The sequence below is a fragment of the Tiliqua scincoides genome, chromosome 1 (genome assembly GCF_035046505.1).
Source record: "Tiliqua scincoides isolate rTilSci1 chromosome 1, rTilSci1.hap2, whole genome shotgun sequence".
NCBI lineage: Eukaryota > Metazoa > Chordata > Lepidosauria > Squamata > Scincidae > Tiliqua > Tiliqua scincoides.
In genome coordinates, this window is record NC_089821.1 from 310,474,914 (window position 1) to 310,494,317 (window position 19,404).

Consider the following 19,404-nt stretch of genomic DNA (forward strand, 5'->3'; position numbering starts at 1 on the left):
TGGACCTGCGCTCCACGCCCCACTGTGAGCAGGCGCCCGCAGGCGCCCCACTGCGAGCAGGTGCGGGGGGCAGACGGGCACCTCTTCCCTGCGCTCTTCCTTCATTCGCCCTGCAGCGGGCAGGGGGCTGAACGGAAGAGGCAGAAGCGCAGGAGAGGCAGCGCTCAAGGTGATGGGCAGGAAGGAGCGAGGTGAGCTGCACTCCTGTCCACACTTCGCTGGGAGGAAGCCCCGTTGACTCTACTGGGGCTGACTTCTGAGTAGACAGGGAGAGGAGCCGCTCTCAAGCTGCACTCCTGTCCACACTTCCCTGGGAGGAAGCCCTACTGGGCAACTGGAAGCCCGTTGACTCTACTGGGACTGACTTCTGAGGAGACAGGCAGAGGATGTCCCCTGGTTCTGGTGTTACATGAGAGTGTAAAGAGCATCTCTCTATCCACTCTGTCCATCCCCTGCATAATTTTGTATGTCTCAATCATGACCTCCCTCAGGTGTCTCTTTTCTAGGCTGAAGAGGCCCAAACGCCGTAGCCTTTCCTCATAAGGAAGGTGCCCCAGCACCTACAAGGGAGCTACAAGAAGGGGCTACATTATAAAAATGGGACCAGTAAGAGGGGAGCACATTATAAAAGTTGCATATACAAGAGGGGAGTGCATTATAAATTGGGACATACAAGGGGGAGTAATAACTATAAATCTCTTTATTGTATTGAAAAATACTAGTCATTAGATTTTGTATTTCATTGTACCTCTTTTACATTACTGTGGAAAAGACACAAAGATGGCTATTTACTGTTGGTCAGGATTTTCTGCTAGGGAGGGCACCAGCCCAAGTCTTGCCTATAGCACCAAATTGGCTAGGGCAGGCCCTGGGAAAACAAATTAGTATTTAATTTAAATGTATTTTATTTTAGCTCTTTCGTTTTTTATATGTAATTCTAAATTTAAGATTATGGTGATCTTGTAACATTAAAATATGTTACATATTGTTTTCTCTGTAGCAGTTCATTCATTTCAAAAATGCAACACACTATAGTTTTTATATACATAGCATAAAGGTAAAAAAATTATATATGCAGTGTTATCTTCATTTTAGATGACAAAAGGGTTTTGTGGCTCCCGAGGTTTTCTTTTCTCCGGAAAACAGGTTCAAATGGCTCTTTGAATGTTTAAGGTTGCCGACCCCTGGTCTATGGTCTTCACCTCCTGTGATGTCACTTTCAGGAGACTCTTCTGGGTTGTGCAGCTGTTTCTAGGGCAACTGTCTGTAGTAACAAATTATCCCAGTAGAGTTGGTAGAGGAAGAGGGACAGTTTGTTACTACAAGAAGTTGCCCCAGAAACAGAGTAGCAGAACATGGAACTTCCCTCTTTCCCATTCCATGCATAATTTTATATGTCTCAATCATGTCCCCTCATAGGTACCTTCTTTCCATTAATTTGTACAATGGCACAATAATACTGGCCATTTTACTACCGATTCCTTTTTTTAGTGATCTTGAGCACCGAATTGACCTTCTTCACCACCACCACACATTGAATCGACACTTTCATTGAGCTGTCCACCACCACCCCAAGATTTCTCTCCTGATCTGTCACAGACAGCTCAGAACCCATCAGCCTATATGTGAAGTTTGGATTTTTTGCCCCAATGTGCATGACTTTATACTTACTTACACTGAAGCACATATGCTATTTTGCTGCCCATTTCCTCAGTTTAGGGAGTTCTTTGTGGAGCTCTTCACAATCCCTTATGGACTTCATCACCCAGAAAAGTTTAGTGTCACCTGCAAATTTGGCCACCCCATTGCTGGTTCCTGACTCCAGATCAGGTTGGTCTAGCAGCCAAACATTGGGGTTTTAAATGAAAGCGGAGACTCCAAAGAAGCACATGGGCCAGTGAAACCACTTATGCATCCGTACCTTTCAAGCGAGCAGCCACCTCGACATAAGACTGCAGTACGACTAGCGAGACAGCCTCCCCTGCAATGCAAATGAAAACAGATCATCCCCTCTTATTCCAGACACCCTCAGTTTGCTCTCCATCTGCTTTGCTCTCCATCTGCTAAATGTTGACACGGAAAGGTGCAAACTGAATGCATGATGTAGATTAAGCAAATGTGCACAAACTGGTCATCATTCATCATGACTGTTACAAAGCACTATCGCTGTTCTCTTTCTCCTGCCCACCCTCTGGGGAGCACTTACAACCATTGGCAGGTGAGGCTGAGCGTGCACAGCTGACCCAAAGTCGCCCAGCAAGTTCTGTGCAGGAGTGACTTCTTGAGCCCGGGACTCCCAATTCAAGCACAAGCACTCCAACTAGCACTCCACACTGGCTCTGCAAGGAGATCTGAGGAGCCCTGTTGGGTCAAGCCAAGGACATGGCTAAGCTAGCATTTCTTCCCAGAAAGCGCACTGCCACGGCCAGGGACCGTAGCCCAAGGTAGATCTGGGTCTACCAGTCAATCTCTGGGTGACCTGCAGTAAATTGGTAAAGTTTTAAGGTCCAATTTCTTCATCACTGGCATCCTCCAGTCTCGGGAGACTCTGGTATCGCGCTCTGAGAAGTGGTTCTGGAACAGCGTCTAGTGTGGCTGAAGAGGCCAATTCGGGAGTGACAATCCCTTCCACACTGGGAGCAAGTGCAGTCTGTCCCTGGTCTGTCTCCCTGGCTATGGGCCTTCCTTCTTTGCCTCTTTGCCTCAGACTGCTGGCCAAGTGTCTCTTCAAGCTGGGAAAGGCCATGCTGCACAGCCTACCTCCAAGCGGACCGCTCAGAGGCCAGGGTTTCCCACCTGTTGAGGTCCACTCCTAAGGCCTTCAGATCCCTCTTGCAGATGTCCTTGTATCGCAGATGTGGTCTACCTGTAGGGCGCTTTCCTTGCACGAGTTCACCATAGAGGAGATCCTTTGGGATCCGGACATCATCCATTCTCACGACATGACCGAGCCGCCAACGCAGGCATCTCTGTTTCAGCAGTGCATACATGCTAGGGATTCCAGCACGTTCCAGGACTGTGTTGTTTGGAACTTTGTCCTGCCAGGTGATGCCAAGGATGCGTCGGAGGCAGCTTAGCAATACTTAGCTTAGCAATACTTACTTAGCAATAGCAATAACAGGGGCTCCCTTCAATCCCGCTGTCAAATTAGCTAGTTAAAATGAAGGCAGTTTGGGGCAAGAAGGGAAGAGGCAGGAGTAGATTTCTGTGTGAAAAGGGCTGGGAGCTTAGTTCTGGTACTCAGACCAGATTTCTATGCTGAGCATGTTCTCAAAGAAGCACCCTGTTCCTCCATCTGAAGTATACATCTTCCCTGCCATTATTCTGCATCTGGCTCCAGTTGGCAGTCTTTGGAGTTTTAGTAAGGAAAACACACACACACACAAGTCTGCCACCTGCTCACCCAAGCAGTAGTGCACTACACTGTAGTCCACTTACAGCTGGCATAGAAAAGCACCACCATGCAGCCAGGCTTTGCCAGTGCAGGGCTGAAGGATTCTTCTGTCAGGGTCTGGATGAGTTCCAAGGGGAGGTTCTGCTTCCTGTCTTTGACAACAGATTCAACCACCTCATCATCCTGAATCTCTGTGGAAGAAACAAAACACTCCAGTGGGCAAGAAAACCCAGAACGAGTGGTATTAAGGGGAAGGGGGTCAATGGGTATTCCCACTGCACCAAGGCTCCAGGACACAGAAATAGAGCCCATCCCAGCGGAAGAGGATGAAGGGGGGCAACAAGCTGAGGGAGTAGCAGCCCAATGGTGGAGCCAAGAGAAAGCACAGCTTTCCCCAGCTTTCTTTACATCCAAGTACAGAAGTGAGAGCTACAGGAGTACTGAAAATGGACCAAGGGTAAGCCAAGAGGAAAGGTGGCAAAATTTTTAAGGTTCAATTGTTTAGCAATAGCAGTAATAGGGACCATTACCTTGTTCATTGTTCTCACTGTCGTCTTCCTCCTCCTCCTCCTCCTCCTCCTCCTCATAGTCTTGGGCAGGGTCACTCTGCTCACCACTTTCCACCAGGGCAACAATCTCCTCCACATCTTTCAAAACCAGGTATTTCACAGGCATGCCCTGCAGCCGTGCAATGAGTATGAGCAACCGGGCTGAGCTCCCAATTATTATTATTATTATTATTAATTATTATTAACAGTATTTATATACCGCTTTTCAACTAAAAGTTCACAAAGCGGTTTACAGAGAAAATCAAACAAACAACTAATGGCTCCCTGTCCCAAAAGGGCTCACAATCTAAAAAGATGCAAAAAGAACACCAGCAGACAGCCACGAGAACAGACACTGCTGGGGTGAGGTGGGCCAGTTACTCTTCCCCTGCTAAATAAAAGAGGAGCACCCACTTGAAAAAGTGCCTCTTACCCAATTAGCAATTGGGATGACAGAGGCCATTCACCTCCCTGGAACCCTCTTTTGCAAGGCCTCCAGGATCCTGTCAGAAGCTTGAGAACCCCACACCGCTTTCTTCTGAAGTTTCCAGCTTTCACACTGACTGGCTCGGATCACTCAACTAAATTATGGTTTTCTGCAAGCCCAATACGGCCACTGGTGCAGCACCAGCTGCCCACCCCCATTTTACTAATAATAAAAATTAGTATCTCAAAGTATCTTTAAAGAGCGATAGTAACTCACCTCTTCAGCTGTCTTGAGGGCCACATTATATCGGGGAGGAATGTCCAGACCAACAGAATTCCTTTCAAGACAGAACAACAAAACTAAAACTGTGAAATGCAGGACATGCAGTATCAGGTTTTTCTGGCCTAGTTGTCAAGGAGGCTGTACTCCATGCTTGGACTACACCACTCCAGACAGCAGCTGAGAGTGCGTCAGACCGACTGCTCCTTTTAGTAGAAAGCACTAAGTTTTGCAGGGCACCTCACCACGCTGTGCTAGGGGCTCCGGAGCCATTCTGGGCCACTAGAGCAAAACAGAAATGTACGCCTGACTCCAAAGGGGATGGGGTGGGGGAGCTTGCATGTTGCAGTTGAAGATCAGAAGATAATAAGGTGGATGATGTGGTGTTGACAGCGATTCCCATGTTTTGATAGCTGGTTGACAGCTCTTTCCCCTGGGGGCTGGGGATAAGAATAGGCCCTCAGTTTGGCTGTACTTGTCCTAAGAGGCGACTAAACAGCCACCGGGTAGATGAGACTCCTTAGCCTGGGAAGGCAGCTCATCTGAGAGAAGGAAAACTCTGATCCCAAACCTCCACTGCCTTGTGGCTACATCCAGTTAAGGAAAAGGCTTCAGGAGTCAACCTCGAGGCAAAATCCGGAGCCGGAGTCCCTGAGGCAGTTCATGGCTGAACACAGTCACGTTCTGGCAACTCCTGTGACGCCGCTGGAACCAACCGTATTGGCTTCTGCCTTTCCATTGGACCATTTCAGCGACGTGGAGAGGGGGGATTTGCTGCATGGGAAACGTCTATCCTCCATATCTACTTTATCCAGGCTTCACACACTGGAGAGGACACTCTGTTCCAGAACCACCATTCAGAGTGTGATACCAGAGTCTTCCAAGACTGAAGGATGCCAACTAAACTGACAGCTCTGGGCAGGGCAGGGCTGGCTCCACAGCTGTAATCAATCAAGGCCAATGGAGACCTGGATGGACACCTGAGCTTCATTTGACCTTAATGGGACTTTGAATGAGCTAAGGAGGTAGCTCACAGCTGAGCTGCATCTTGAACTTAACGGGACATAAAGGAATAAAAGGCAGCTTCAGAAGGAGCAAAGATCCAGACCTACAGGACACCCCAGACCTACAGGATGGACACACAGGGAGAAGGGGACTGCCAAGACTCTTCTGGAGAACACACAGAGGAGAGGACTGCGAGGACCCTGCTGGAGGAGACACTCTGCTGGACTGTGCTTTGGGAGATTGGTTCAACTTGGACTGGAGGCTTTGGACCTTTACCCGCTACGTTAAGTGGAGTTTTGAGGAGGGGAAAGCCTCTAGACAAGAGGAATTGCAGGGAGTGTGTTTGTAGCAATAATTCTTGTCAATTGCACAAACAGATAAGGAGTTGTTTGCTTCTTTGCACACAGCAGCTACTATTCTTTGGAAAAGAAAGGATTAATTAGCCAAAAAAGCAGGTATTAGAAGGGAGTTGGAATAATTGGATGGGAAAGGTGCCCTGCAAACTTAGTGTTTTGCACCTTCTCTAGTTATGCCACTAACATAAGAACATAAGAACAGCCCCACTGGATCAGGCCATAGGCCCATCTAGTCCAGCTTCCTGTATCTCACAGCGGCCCACCAAATGCCCCAGGGAGCACACCAGATAACAAGAGACCTCATCCTGGTGTCCTCCCTTGCATCTGGCATTCTGACATAACCCATTTCTAAAATCAGGAGGTTGCGCATACACATCATGGCTTGTACCCCATAATGGATTTTTCCTCCAGAAACTTGTCCAATCCCCTTTTAAAGGCATCTAGGCTAGACGCCAGCACCACATCCTGTGGCAAGGAGTTCCATAGACCGACCACACGCTGAGTAAAGAAATATTTTCTTTTGTCTGTCCTAACCCGACCAACACTCAATTTTAGTGGATGTCCCCTGGTTCTGGTATTATGTGAGAGTGTAAAGAGCATCTCCCTATCCACTCTGTCCATCCCCTTCATAATTTTGTATGTCTCAATCATGTCCCCCCTCAAGCGTCTCTTTTCTAGGCTGAAGAGGCCCAAGCGCCGTAGCCTTTCCTCATAAGGAAGGTGCCCCAGCCCCTTCTCAAGCACAAGAAACCAGGCGTCTGTGGCCATTTAGGGATTCTCATGCAAGACGGTATCCATTTATTCTGTAAGTCAATCATGCATCCCTCACCCACAAGTCCCCCTGTGTCAATCTGGAAGGATACCCTGGGGCAGAAGGCTTTTTGGGTCACGGGATCAGCTATTCCCCTGTCAAAATGGCTTTGTTTGCTCTAGTGTTTTGTGACTGCAACCACTGTCAGGAAATGTGTTCTCTTTGCTTATGTTCTGGCTTATGTGAATGAATTTCTGGCTCCTGTATTAGTTTGAAAACTTTAATAAAGGTATAACAAACAGAGCTATGAAATGTTTTTTTTCCCTTCATTTTCTGAGTAAGGAGGACTTTAAAAACAAACTGTTGGCAACCTTATATCACATTCCACCTGCCTCCACCAATCTTTGAAGGATTTTACTTTAAAAAAAAAAAAAAGCTGCTAACAAAAAAGAGGAAATGATTTACTTGATAATAAGCCCCCACTAAACTCGGGGAGCCTTACATCTCAGCAAAAATGCTGGGATTCAGCTGCTTTGTTGCCCTTCACTCATATGATGGGATATCCACATCCTATCAGACCCTACTGCAAAAGACTGCTGCATCATTTGCCTTCCAACCATAGCCCTGAGATCCAGTTACAGCCCTTATTAAAATACCTTGATAAGAGGACCACTCCAGCTTTCCCCATCAACCGCCAGGCCACAAACTCTGCTGTCACCTTATCCACTTCAAGCGTCTCTTTCTGAGTCAGAACAAAGATCAGTGGAAGGCCAAGGAGGAGGTGAGTGGTGGAAACCGTGTTGGGATCTTCTGCTACCTCCCTCTGGAGAAGAGAGAAAGTTGCAGTACAAACTCCCAGAGTTAAGACACTATCCCCTCCAGTGGAACTGGGTTCATTTGCACCGATGGCAAGCCATGAGCAACAGCAGCAAAAAACAAGGGCATGCCCTGCTGGAGAGAAGTGGGGTGCTTTAAAGTCCCAGTTTTGCAGCTAAGTCAGGTGAGGGAGGCAGGTGGGGTGAAGGGCATCAGAGGTGACTGGCAGAGAAAGGTGTGCAGGTGGACTGTCTCCCACCAAAGCACCACCTGAAGCAGCTCCTTCACCAACCCTCAACCTCTGACTTGCCCTAAGCAAGTCTGGCATCCACGTGTGCGGCAAGGGGTCACGGAGACCACAGCTCCCACCAAACGTACCACGATGGGCTCTCCCATGAGTTTCAGGAACTTGTGGACATTCAATGTGGTCAGTGGCTGCTCCATCAGTGTCCTTCGGCATGGCTGGCTGGGGTCGGTGGCCATTTTGCAGTGGGAGAATAACAGTTTTGAGGGCGGCACCTCCAGCTCTTCAGTACTGGGGGAGGAAAAGTCAGGAACGTTGGTCCCCTACAGTGCTGGTACATCCATGCGTTTGCAAGCATGAAGATTCACAGTATACAAGAGAGTGTGTTCCTGCCCCCATTGAGGTCTGCACTGTGATCTTTGCCAGGCAGATCTGCCTCCCCACCCGCCTCACCTCCCTGCTAAGTTTAGACTGTCAATTAAAAACTTGTTTAAAAACTGTAGCAACATGTGATTTGTAGGAAAATTTAGGAAGGCCCAGCGCCACCTCTCAGCGGCCCTGATTGTATCCCCCTGCCCTTCACTCCAGAAGTCGCAAGGCCTCCTCTTGCCTGCTGAATACCTACCAAATGCTCCTCAGAAGCATCACTTCAGTGGTCAAGGAAAACTTAAGAGACCCGTAGACAAAAGCAGCCTCCATTAATACTCGGTGCTCTGGAAAGAGAGAAACTCAGCCTTTAGGACAATCAGCCTCCTGTTTCCACCTCCCTCCTATCAATCCAAACCGGAACCTGCAAAATCAGCTGAATAAGCACAGGTGAAATTTGCAGGAACAGCAGGTGGTTTCCCTTCCATTTCCCTCCAATGTCTGAGGGGCTTCAGACTCAAAATGGGGGCCAGCCAATTGGAGAGCTGGGGCCTGCAGGGCAAAGGGGCCGTGCCCGCGGGGAAGAGGTGCCCGGCTGCCCCCCGTGGGAGGGGCCTGCCCCTTTGCCCAGCAGGACGCCTGCTCGCAGTGGGGCGTGGAGGGCAGGTCCAGGAGAGCGCCACTGCCCCCAGGGCACCCACCTGTGGCGCTGTCGTCCGGGGCTGGCGCTGCCGGTCCGGGGTGGGTGCGCCTCTGAGCGCATGCAGAGAGCCGTGCAGGGGCGCCCACCCCGGCCTGGCCCAGCACTCACCAGCACCAGCCGCATACGGCTCCGGAGCCGCGGGTTGCCGACCCAGCCCTAGTCATTCTGATTTAGCCAGAAGGCATTTTGGCTGGGTTTCGAAAGAAGGAGAAGTGACAGTGGACTACTGAAAGTCTTTGTAGTTTAAATGATGATTGTGTTTTGAGACTCCTTAACATTAAAGTACAACTGTCTATAAAGCAAAAAGAAACAAGATGTTTTTGCTGGTTAATGGGAGAGAGAGAGAGAGCCCAATCCTATCCACTCTATCCTGGGAGTAAGCCCCATTGATTCTAATGGAACTTACTTCTGAGTAGACATGCATAGGATTAGGCTGTTAAACAGTAAAAATATTTTTTTAAATTAACAAATGAGTAAAATAGTTAGCTAACAAGAGTTGTGAAAAATCTGACAAAAAGACTTCTGGTATACTAAGGAGGAAAAATCTATTCCAATATTAATATGGGATATGTTCCTTCTGCTTCCCGAAGTAATTTTTGGACTTATGAGACCTTGAAAAGTGAAGTTATAGAGTATTTGGAATTTGGGATGGAAGAAAATTCAGTTCTCAGCCCACAGAGTTGGCAAAGGTCTTGTTGTCCCCACAGGGATGTGAAATGCAGTATTTTTCAGGTTCTAGAGAGAAGATTGGAAACACTAGAAGTGATCTGCAGAGGGGATGATACTATAGAAGAGGAATTTATGTTAGTTTCTATAAAAGAGAGGCCAGACCTCACAGGGGTTTTCCAGATGAACAAAAATAGAGCTATGACAGAGTATAAGTTGGCAAATCAGCAAAGACCTCTGACTCAAATTATTGAGCAGATGAGATGTATATATTGTATAGATGTATAGACTGCAAAACCTATTGGAGGGAGTATTCATTTGTCTATTTCTACCTTTGTCCATATATTTTTTTAATTCCTTTGTATAAATGCTTTATTTTTGCTAAATGCCTTCTAAAATGAAAAGCAGTCTCCAAGTAGCTTAAGAAAGGAGAAAACTAAATAAATATTTCCTAAGAAATGTTGGATAGCTAAAGAAGATGGGTAGAGCTGAGAAACAATTCTTCTGTGCTGTTGGTCCAGAAGGAAAAATCCAGTGAATGATTTTTATGATGTGCAAAACTAAATGATAAAATTGGTGAGCTTTTACTTTAGTTCCATCTTTGTTAAACTCTAACATTCTAACACGCTTTGCAATACTTGAGTAATTTCTAATACAAGAGTGAACTGCGTTGGGCTGAACTGAACCATAAGGTCTAAGAGGTTGAAGCACTGAGAAACTGTCTTGCTTACTCCTAGCTTTGCTAGTTTCTTGCAATTTCAGAGTTAGTCAGGATTAGTTAGAAAGAAGAACAGAAGAGTAAGGTAGAATATGGGTGGCTGGGGTCCAATTTACGAGACTTTACGAGGAGGGGTAGATAGGTGACTTCATACTTTTAGCTGTATTTTTTTCCCCTTATCCTAACCCCTGCAATTTTTGAAAATTTCTACTGTGTGTGTACTAAGCAATTGCATGCTAACAGTAACAGATTGAAACCAGATGTCTGCCCAGATTTTCTGGGAAACCCGCCAGAAATATTTGTGATTGGAGACTGCAAAATTGTCTGCAAGTCAGTTCTGAAAATTAGTAAGAGAAAAATATTTGTTTCCTTTTGTGTTTGCAATTAGACTAAAATGGGAAAAGAGTGAAAAGCATTCTAATCCATGCTGGGAAAATTTGTGTTATACTGAATTCATTGTTATTAAAGTGTAACAACCCAACAGTGAGCAAAAGTCTTGCAAGAAATTCTAATTTATTTTTGCCTTTAGAAGCTATTCTTTTGCAGGCTCTAACAAAGGACAGCAAGTGTGATGAGACCATTTAGGATTCTAAGTTGGAAACGATATTGGTCTGCAATTTGGAAGCAATCAGATGGTGAGTGCTGACAAATGCAGTGAGAGCTTCCCAGGTGGAGAAACAAGGATGAATTGAGCCAGAACAAAAACAGAATTGAGCCAGATTGCAGATGCAGAGAAATATCAGACATGGTCCAGGAGTGGACCAGATTAAATAAAAAAATATTGACTTTTAGGACTTTTCCTGTAAAACACCACCTTTCCAAGACACCTTTTCAGGACATTTAAGTTGACTTTGTGTACCTTGGCTCAACGATCTCCGACACTCTTTCTCTCGATACCGAGCTAAACAAACACATCAGTAAAGCAGCTACCACGTTTTCCAGACTCACAAAGAGAGTCTGGTTCAACAAGAAGCTGACGGAACATACCAAGATCCAGGTCTACAGAGCTTGTGTCCTGAGTACAATTCTGTACTGCAGCGAGTCATGGACTCTTCACTCACAACAGGAGAGGAAACTGAACGCTTTCCACATGCGCTACCTCTGACGCATTCTCGGCATCACCTGGCAGGACAAAGTTGCAAACAACACAGTCCTGGAACGTGCTGGAATCCCTAGCATGTATCCACTGCTGAAACAGAGATGCCTGCATTGGCTCGGTCATGTTGTGAGAATGGATGATGGCCAGATCCCAAAGGATCTCCTCTATGGAGAACTCGTGCAAGGAAAGCGCCCTACAGGTAGACCTACAGCTGCGATACAAGGACAACTGCAAGAAGGATCCGAAGGTCTTAGGAGTGGACCTCAACAGGTGGGAAACCCTGGCCTCTGAGCGTCCCATTTGGAGGCAGGCTGTGCAGCATGGCCCTTCCCAGTTTGAAGAGACACTTGGCCAACAGACTGAGGCTAAGAGGCAAAGAAGGAAGGCCCATAGCCAGAGAGACAGACCAGACTCTTTTCTCTCTATAATTATAAAACTGCAGAGTTGTATCTTTTGATGTTCTGCTGTCCCAGCATGGGGGAATGTGTGAAGATTTTGGTAAAGATGTTCCTTCTTTAGGACCAGGAGAATTTCTAGTGATTGCCTTTAGTGAGTCACTGAATTACAGCCCAGTCCTGAGCTGCTGGCAGTACCCAGGTCCAATGGCTCCATGGCAGGCTCCTGCCAGATCCTGCGCCTCCCATGCTACCGTGGGAGGCTCCTCAGGAGAAGGGAACTTTCGTCCCCTTCCCCCGAGTAAGGGAAGCAGCCCCGCAATGAGGCTACTCACTTAAGCGGTGATCTTTTGGTCACTGCTAAAGTAAAGGTGCTCGTGTAGGGCGAGCAGCCCTGCCTGAGCACCTTGGATCCTGAGAAGCTCGGCTCCGTGGATCTGCCTCTCTCCCTCCCCGACACACCTCCCCCATGCCCCCAGCCACGCCCCCACCTCCCATTCCGCAGCCCAGCAGTCCAGGAGACCGCCGAGCTGCAGAACTTGGGTGCCTGCCGCACGCCAGCCCAGCTCCGACTGGTGCTGGGCCGACTCCAGTGGGAGCCCGGCGGTAAGCCCGCAAACATGCCTTACGGTACATTTGCAACTGTGGTTCACAGCACGGAGCCGCGGTGCGTACCACAGGATCGGGCTCTTAGTCAGAAGTCGGATGGAGGGTGAAGACAAATCACTGCACATAAAAGAAATGGGATGAGAAACCATTTGTCCACACAGCACTCAAAACATTTTTGGACAAAACATTTTTGGATAAAACAAAAAAAAGTATGAATATAATTAGATTGATCAAACGGAAAAAGCTTTACCCATTCTCTTCCCACCTGAACCCATATGGGATGTCAGCATAATCTGCCCTGCTCGAGAAAGCTTTAAGAACATAAGAACAGCCCCACTAGATCAGACCATAGGCCCATCTAGTCCAGCTTCCTGTATCTCACAGCGGCCCACCAAAAGCCCCAGGGAGCACACCAGATAACAAGAAGAACTGCAAGGCTTCCTGGGAATTGTAGTTAAGAACATAAGAACAGCCCCACTGGATCAGGCCATGGGCCCATCTAGTCCAGCTTCCTGTATCGCACAGCGGCCCACCAAATGCCCCAGGGAGCTCACCAGATAACAAGAGACCTGCAAGGCTTCCTGGGAATTGTAGTTAAGAACATAAGAACAGCCCCACTGGATCAGGCCATGGGCCCATCTAGTCCAGCTTCCTGTATCGCACAGCGGCCCACCAAATGTCCCAGGGAGCACACCAGATGACAAGAGACCTGCATCCTGGCGCCCTCCCTTGCATCTGGCCTTCTGACACAGCCCATTTCTAAAATCAGGAGGTTTCTAATTTTCTAAAATTTCTAAAATCAGGAGGTTGCACATACACATCATGGCTTGTAACCCGTAATGGATTTTTCCTCCAGAAACTTGTCCAATTCCCTTTTAAAGGCAACCAGGCCAGACACTGTCACCACATCCTGCAGGAAGGAGTTCCACAGACCAACCACACTCTGAGTAAAGAAATATTTTCTTTTGTCTGTCCTAACCCTCCCAACACTCAATTTTAGTGGATGTTCCCTGGTTCTGGTGTTATGTGAGAGTGTAAAGAGCATCTCTCTATCCACCTTATCCTTCCCATGCATAATTTTGTATGTCTCGATCATGTCCCCCCTCAAGCGTCTCTTTTCTAGACTGAAGAGGCCTAAATGCCATAGCCTTTCCTCATAAGGCCCCAGCCCAGCAATCATCTTAGTCGCTCTCTTTTGCACCTTTTCCATTTCCACTATGCCTTTTGTGAGATGTGGCGACCAGAACTGGACACAATACTCCAGGTGTGGCCTTACCATCGTACATTTTAGATAAGTGACTTCATAAATCACAATGAAGATTACAGTGACTTATAGCATATCTGACAAAACTACATAAGAGGAAACATAAAATGTCAACACCAACAAGAGTTATGCATCTCCATATCTCAATTAATCTCAATGTCAGCATAAATACTTAGAATTCAACTCTTAATGTTGTATTGATGGCCCAGATGGAATAAATCCAAAGCCTGGCCTGAGAGAGGGACATTGTTAGGAAGATCTAAGATTTCTTATATACTGTATTCTCATGTTCATATATATATTCATAATCCTATCCTGGCCTATTCATAAGGGCCAGGAAGCGGCACACATAAGCACATGAGGCAATACGGCCTGCCTCATAGCCTAAGTTCATGATGGAGCAAACAACAGCTTTGCAAAAAAAGTAAGTTTCATAACCAAGGGGTGGAGGTCCTTAGGAGGCCAAAGTCCAAAAGGATTACAAGACTTGCCACATTGCTGGAAAGGACCACGTTGTCGCTGATGTCCTCTCCTGTGAGAACTTCCCAGCCTGTCATCTCGGTCCTGAACTTTTGTCTAAACATGGTTGTTGCCCAGTATGATGAACCTATTAAGGCCCAAATCCTAACCAACTTTCCAGCACTGGCATAGCGATGCCAATGGGACGTATGCTGCACCCTGCTGGAGAGTGGCACTCACGGAGGCCTCCTCAAAGTAAGGGAATGTTTGTTCCTTGGAGCTGCACTGCCCTTCTGTTGGTGCTGGAAAATGAGTTAGGACTGCGCCCTAAGTTGTCCTTTGTCGTGTAGATTTTGTTTTCAGAATCCAGCTTGGATGCTGTCACCCTCAAATGCAAACTAGCAGGAGGATGAAAGAGTTGTGCTTTCTGTAGAGGACTTTCCCTCCAATGCCTGAGAGGCTTCGGGCTTCAAAGGGGGAACCAGCCAGTTGGAGGGTTGGGGAGTTGGAGAAGAAGAGATCCTGGCCTCTCTTCTGCTGCATGCTTGAGACTGGGCAGGACAGGTTCTTTATTGGCAAGAACCCAAGTCTGTTTAAACTGTGTTTTTTTCTTCACCTGTAAATAAAACCTTTTTTGCTTAAAACCTCTGCCTGTTCTGAAATCAGTGGATTTGTCAGCCTCCCCGCTCTGTAGGTATTACCGGTAGAGAGACAGCATTTGAACAACCCTGCACTCTTGGGGAGCGTTTGGCCCAAGGAGCCCCTCTGGGAACCTGATCTCTTGGGCTGGTGGCGGCGGACTAGATCTACCAGGTCTGGTCCCACTAAGCTGCAGGTTAAACCGACTGGAAGAGTGGGGGACGGGAAGGGAGTTAGAGCTTGGCACGAGGCATCACTGCCCTGGATTAGCGGGTGGCCGCTGAAAGTCCCCCTCCTCTTTCATGACACAGGTGTGCGTTGTGACTACTATGTTTGCTGTTCACTTATTTTGCGACATTCCTTTTTTACCCTTAACACTACTAATTTTTCTCAGGAGTAAAAAATGTACCCTCTGCCTTCAGATCCTAATGGTACAACTCTGGTCTTTTGAATTTGAACAACATTTTCTTTATAAAAAATTAATCAGAGGAAAGTGCCAATGCAACCATTTGTAAGGATTCTGGAGAGAAAAACCAGGTAAAGCTGCCACCCTCTGATTGGTTACCTGCTGTCCCAGTGGCCTGCACGTAGGCAAACACAAGGTCCGACTGACCCTTGAGAGCATTTTCCAGATCCTGGAGGTCTGCCAGCGTTGTAATGTATTTCACTTCATGAAAGAGGAGGGCACTGGAAAGAAGGTGCAGAGAATGTTGTAAATGCAAGGGAGGGATTCTTTCTTGTGTAAGAGTACAACAGATTTGCCAACTGCCCCTACTGACTGGGTACAGTGACATTCCTATTTCTGGAACCCTGCCTCGGTAAATCACTGTTCCTCACAGCGCAATCCTAACTTGCGCTGGAACAGGCAGGCCAGTGGGCCTGCGGTATACCCAGTGTAAGGTTTGGGCTGCAGCTGGCTCAGTCTAGGGCAAGGGGATTCACTTCCCCTTACCCCGAGGAAAGCCACTGCAGTCTCAATGGGACTACTCGAATCCATGCCACCTCTAGAGGTAGCGCAAATCCTGTCTCTTGTATGCATGAATACCACAGCACTATGCAGTGGATACAGCCTGACAGTCACACACTGCAGCTGCTAAGGCGTTTGGGCCTCTTCAGCCTAGAAAAGAGACGCCTGAGGGGGGACATGATTGAGACATACAAAATTATGCAGGGGATGGACAGAGTGGATAGGGAGATGCTCTTTACACTCTCACGTAACACCAGAACCAGGGGACATCCACTAAAATTGAGTGTTGGGCGGGTTAGGACAGACAAAAGAAAATATTTCTTTACTCAGCGTGTGGCTGATCTGTGGAACTCCTTGCCACAGGATGTGGTGACGGCATCTGGCCTGGACGCCTTTAAAAAGGGATTGGACAAGTTTCTGGAGGAAAAATCCGTTACGGGGTACAAGCCATGATGAGTATGTGCAACCTCCTGATTTTAGAAATGGGCTATGTCAGAAGGCCAGATGCAAGGGAGGGCCATCAGGATGAGGTCTCTTGTTATCTCTTGTGTGCTCCCTGGGGCATTTGGTGGGCCGCTGTGAGATCCAGAAAGCTGGACTAGATGGGCCTATGGCCTGATCCAGTGGGGCTGTTCTTATGAGGCATACTTTGAACTGTGATATGAAGTTATCAATCTGTTTTTAACAATTTATTTTTATCCCAAAGAATTCCTTCTTGCTTTTTAAATCAGTGGAGGACAGGGAAATGAGGACAGCCTATGACAGAGAGAGCAGAGCCTTCAGCCATGTACAGTGGGAGAGTTTGGCCATCCAACACTTCTTAAGTACTATTGACGTTGTGGAGACCATACTACACCTCCACTCTATGGCAGTCCCTCCACCTGGGATTTCTCAGGCAGGGCTTCAGCCACTGAGCCAGGCTTCAAGAAGACCAGACAGACCCTCTTGGAAAGCATATGGCTGTAGGTGACAAAGGGCTTCACCGCCCTTTATCACAGAGTAGCCAGCACAGCCTTTGGCCTCATTTCTCAGACTCCAGTTCTTTCCCAAATACTCAGCAGAGACCAGCAGCAACTAGCTTTCCATGCAAGATGAAAGACAGGCAGACAGGAAATGCAGAGTCAGTAGTCAACTTACAAGAGTACGTTGGCCACAATGGCATCCACACTGAACAAGGCGTCTATGGGGAGCTCACGAAGCAGCACGTGGCCCCTGGAGAAGGAAACAAAACAAGCTGACCTGCATATGCTGACCAGTGGGAATGGGATTGTGAGTCCCCCAAGTAGGGCTGGATCCTGCAAAAAGAGAGCTAAGGCCACACCTCATTTGCACTGCATCAAACAGTTGCATCCTTAGGTTAAATACTGCACAGAGGACCACTTTCTCCCCTATGTCTTTTCCCTCCCATAGCATTCTGTTTTCCTCCCCTGCTTGCTCCTTGTTGCGTAAGAGCAGAACACTGCTTATATGCAAAGAGGGAAATGCTTCTGTCACTCATGGTAGCCTTGCACACCCGGGTTAAGATGTTGCTTACACAGATGGAGATACAGGGACATAACTCACATGATGTCAGGACTGGGTGGGTCAGAAAGTGTAAGATACCAGGAAATTTCCAGGCCCCCTCCTTTGGCTCCTGCGCCCCCCTTTTGACCTTGGGCCCTGGTACAATTTACCGCTTGCATGCCCTCCCACCATGGGCCTTGTCTGGGCCTGAATATGATCTGATCAGGTCCATCCTGATAGAATGGATAGACAGAGATGATTTTTCCCTCTCACACAACACACAATACCAGAACCAGGGGATAGCCACAAAAATTAAGTGTTGGGAGAGTTGGGACAAACAAAATACAAATAAAATATTTCTTTACCCAGCATGTAGTTAGTCTGTGGAACTTCTTGCAACAGGATGTGATGATGGCATCTGGCCTAGATGCCTTTAAAAGGAGACTGGACAAACTTTTGGAGGAAAAGTCAATCACAGGTTACAAGCCATGATGGGTATGTACAACCTCCCGATACTCGTAAGTTACCTCAGAATGCCAGATGCAAAGGAGTGCACCAGGATACAGGTCCCTTGTTGCTCCCTGAGGCGTTTGGTGGGCCACTGTGATACAGGAAGCTGGACTAGATGGGCCTATGGCCTGATTCAGCGGGGTTCTTTTTATGTTCTTATTCAGGAGGGTAACAAACACCCACTGGCTCTTGACCCTGTACAGGGCAGTGAAAGTGACATACCCCAAGTCCAGATGAGAGGCTTGACAGTGAAAACCAAGAACTGGGCCTCAGAAGGAGGCCCCCCCAAGCTTTTAAGGTGAGAAGTGGCCTTTCAGCATCTATGGGACTAGATGCTAAAAGGCTAGATGTGGAATGTCTCCTTTCTTAAAGACCCAGAGTCTCGCCAATGTCTAGGCCTGTTTTCAGCCATCATCAAGCAGTGGCTCTCCAAGGCCCAAGGCAGGGTCTTTCCTAGCCTGGTTACCAAATAGCCTTTCAACTGGAATTAGGGTTTCTTGGATGCCGAGCGCATGCCCCACCCCTGAGCTGTGTGGCCTTTTCCTTGAGACACGCCTTAGTAGAAAAGCAGTGAAGATCTCTACTATACTGACACAAAAACAACAAACTGATTGCCAGCCCAAGTAAAGCTCCTTCTTCATGAAGATTTCCAGGCTCTGACTACACATTTCCAGAAAAGGAAGTTCCAGAACTGGGAAGCACCCAAGGGCCCTCTTTACTTACCTTTACCAAAAACATTTAACTCCAGGGGTCACCAATCAGAGGTCTTCACAGGTTACAGGAGATGGTGGCCTTGGAAGGCACCAAGCTTGAGAAAGGTTCCCATTCATGCAACCAATGAAGGGAATTCTAGCTCACAAGAGCTGATGCACAATAAACAGGTTAGCCCTTCAAGTGCTACAAGTCTCTGTTGTTTTTGCTGCAAGAGACTGACACATAGCCCAATCCTATGCATGCCTCCTCAGAAGTCAATGGGGCTTACTCCCAGGTAAGTGTGGATAGGATTGGGCCGATAGCTGCTACCCCCCTAGAAGCTCCAAAATAGAGTTTTAAGTGGTTTGTTTCACTGCAATGTAAACTGGATCAGAAGCAACCCTTCTCATGGTCATTGATTTCCTAAATGTGATGCATTCATTGACTGTTTGAATTCATTTGAATTGAATTCAACTACCGCAGACACTCGCCTGCAAGTCCATCTCACAGAGAAGTCAAGGGCGATTTTTTGATCCAAAATCATGACATTTACTATGACCCTCAAATAAATCAGGGGTTAAACTTAGGGGGGTGTCTGACTTTTGCACCAGAAAAAGTCTTAGGGGGGTGTCTGGGCTAGTGGGTAGAGCCTCCGTTTGCCTGAAGATAACATCTGCAGGTCGCCAGTTCGAGGCCACCTGCACCATGAATGGTCAGACCTTGAAGCAGCTGACAAGCCGAGCAGAGTTATTCCACCTGCTCTTTGGTGTGAGCAAAGGAAGCCATGGTGTAGGCTTCCTCATGAGGAAGCTGCTTGAACCATTCACTAAAGAGGCTATGCTGTATCTCCAAAACTAGATGTGATAGGGCAAAATAGGTGCCATTTTTTTGAATTGGCATCCCAAATATACCCAGGAATTGGTTTAATGTTTAAGGAAGCAAAATGTGTGTTGGCCTGTGTTATCTGAGCTTGATTTCTTGACTAAAATTTCT

At 47.4% G+C, this 19,404-nt stretch overlaps 1 protein-coding gene across 2 annotated transcripts in view; it reads right to left on the reverse strand.

Moving 5' to 3' along the window:
* Nucleotides 1–19,404, reverse strand: part of TXNDC16 (thioredoxin domain containing 16) — a 54,468-nt gene that overhangs the window by 22,899 nt on the left and 12,165 nt on the right. For both annotated transcript variants that reach the window (XM_066630001.1, XM_066629994.1), the window contains exons 6-14: nucleotides 16,843–16,917; nucleotides 15,304–15,425; nucleotides 8,446–8,533; nucleotides 7,955–8,111; nucleotides 7,417–7,583; nucleotides 4,646–4,706; nucleotides 3,925–4,072; nucleotides 3,439–3,585; nucleotides 1,922–1,981 (exon numbers count right to left, since the gene is read on the reverse strand). In XM_066630001.1, coding sequence (XP_066486098.1) covers nucleotides 1,922–1,981; nucleotides 3,439–3,585; nucleotides 3,925–4,072; nucleotides 4,646–4,706; nucleotides 7,417–7,583; nucleotides 7,955–8,111; nucleotides 8,446–8,533; nucleotides 15,304–15,425; nucleotides 16,843–16,917 — 1,025 coding nt within the window. The remainder of the gene's footprint in view (nucleotides 1–1,921; nucleotides 1,982–3,438; nucleotides 3,586–3,924; nucleotides 4,073–4,645; nucleotides 4,707–7,416; nucleotides 7,584–7,954; nucleotides 8,112–8,445; nucleotides 8,534–15,303; nucleotides 15,426–16,842; nucleotides 16,918–19,404) is intronic.